This window comes from Naegleria gruberi (assembly GCF_000004985.1).
Source record: "Naegleria gruberi genomic scaffold NAEGRscaffold_70, whole genome shotgun sequence".
In the NCBI taxonomy this organism is placed as follows: Eukaryota; Heterolobosea; class Eutetramitea; order Acrasida; family Naegleriidae; genus Naegleria; species Naegleria gruberi.
In genome coordinates, this window is record NW_003163257.1 from 229,038 (window position 1) to 230,053 (window position 1,016).

At 38.6% G+C, this 1,016-nt stretch overlaps 1 protein-coding gene across 1 annotated transcript in view; it reads left to right on the top strand.

Moving 5' to 3' along the window:
* NAEGRDRAFT_74513 (uncharacterized protein) overlaps nt 1-315 on the top strand; it is a gene marked incomplete at both ends in the record, with an annotated part of 918 nt that extends 603 nt beyond the window's left edge. The window contains one exon of the mRNA XM_002670502.1: nt 269-315. Coding sequence (XP_002670548.1) covers nt 269-315 — 47 coding nt within the window. The remainder of the gene's footprint in view (nt 1-268) is intronic.
* Nucleotides 316-1,016: the final 701 nt, after the last annotated feature.

Genomic DNA, 1,016 nt, shown 5'->3' on the forward strand with positions numbered 1-1,016 from the left:
GACCATGATGGTTGAGGGAAGAAATCTTTAAATATGAAAGTTAAAATAAATTTGATATTCGATGTATACTCACCAAATGGAACATTTTCATGTCAGGATTCAATATGTTTTGATGAGAAACTCAAAAGTTATAGTTGACCTATTGTACCTCACAACTTCCCTTTTCCCTCTATACTTTTATATCTACAGACTTGAACTTTTGAAATTTGATATGAAAGTGATTATAGATGTTGTTAATGATGATATATACTATATAATCTCATTAAAGGATTTGAAATTATCATTCTTCCTATAGTTTCATTTTACAAATTTTAATCTGCCACTATTTACAAAGTTAATATTTTATAAATTGAAAAACTAAATATAACACGTTGTTCTACTCATCATTTCCAATCGAATGATATAAAATTTAATGATATTTGAATAAGTTTATAATTTTGGGCTAGGGTTTGAAGATTGGGTTTGGAAGAATTCTATTTTTAGAATTGGGTTTGGGTTTGGGTTTGGGTTTGGGTTTGGGTTTAGGTTTGGGTTTGGGTTTGGGTTTGGGTTTGGGTTTGGGTTTGGGTTTGGGTTTGGGTTTGGGTTTGGGTTTGGGTTTGGGTTTGGGTTTGGGTTTGGGTTTGGGTTTGGGTTTGGGTTTGGGTTTGGGTTTGGGTTTGGGTTTGGGTTTGGGTTTGGGTTTGGGTTTGGGTTTGGGTTTGGGTTTGGGTTTGGGTTTGGGTTTGGGTTTGGGTTTGGGTTTGGGTTTGGGTTTGGGTTTGGGTTTGGGTTTGGGTTTGGGTTTGGGTTTGGGTTGGGTTTGGGTTTGGGTTTGGGTTTGGGTTTGGGTTTGGGTTTGGGTTTGGGTTTGGGTTTGGGTTTGGGTTTGGGTTTGGGTTTGGGTTTGGGTTTGGGTTTGGGTTTGGGTTTGGGTTTGGGTTTGGGTTTGGGTTTGGGTTTGGGTTTGGGTTTGGGTTTGGGTTTGGGTTTGGGTTTGGGTTTGGGTTTGGGTTTGGGTTTGGGTTTGGGTTTGG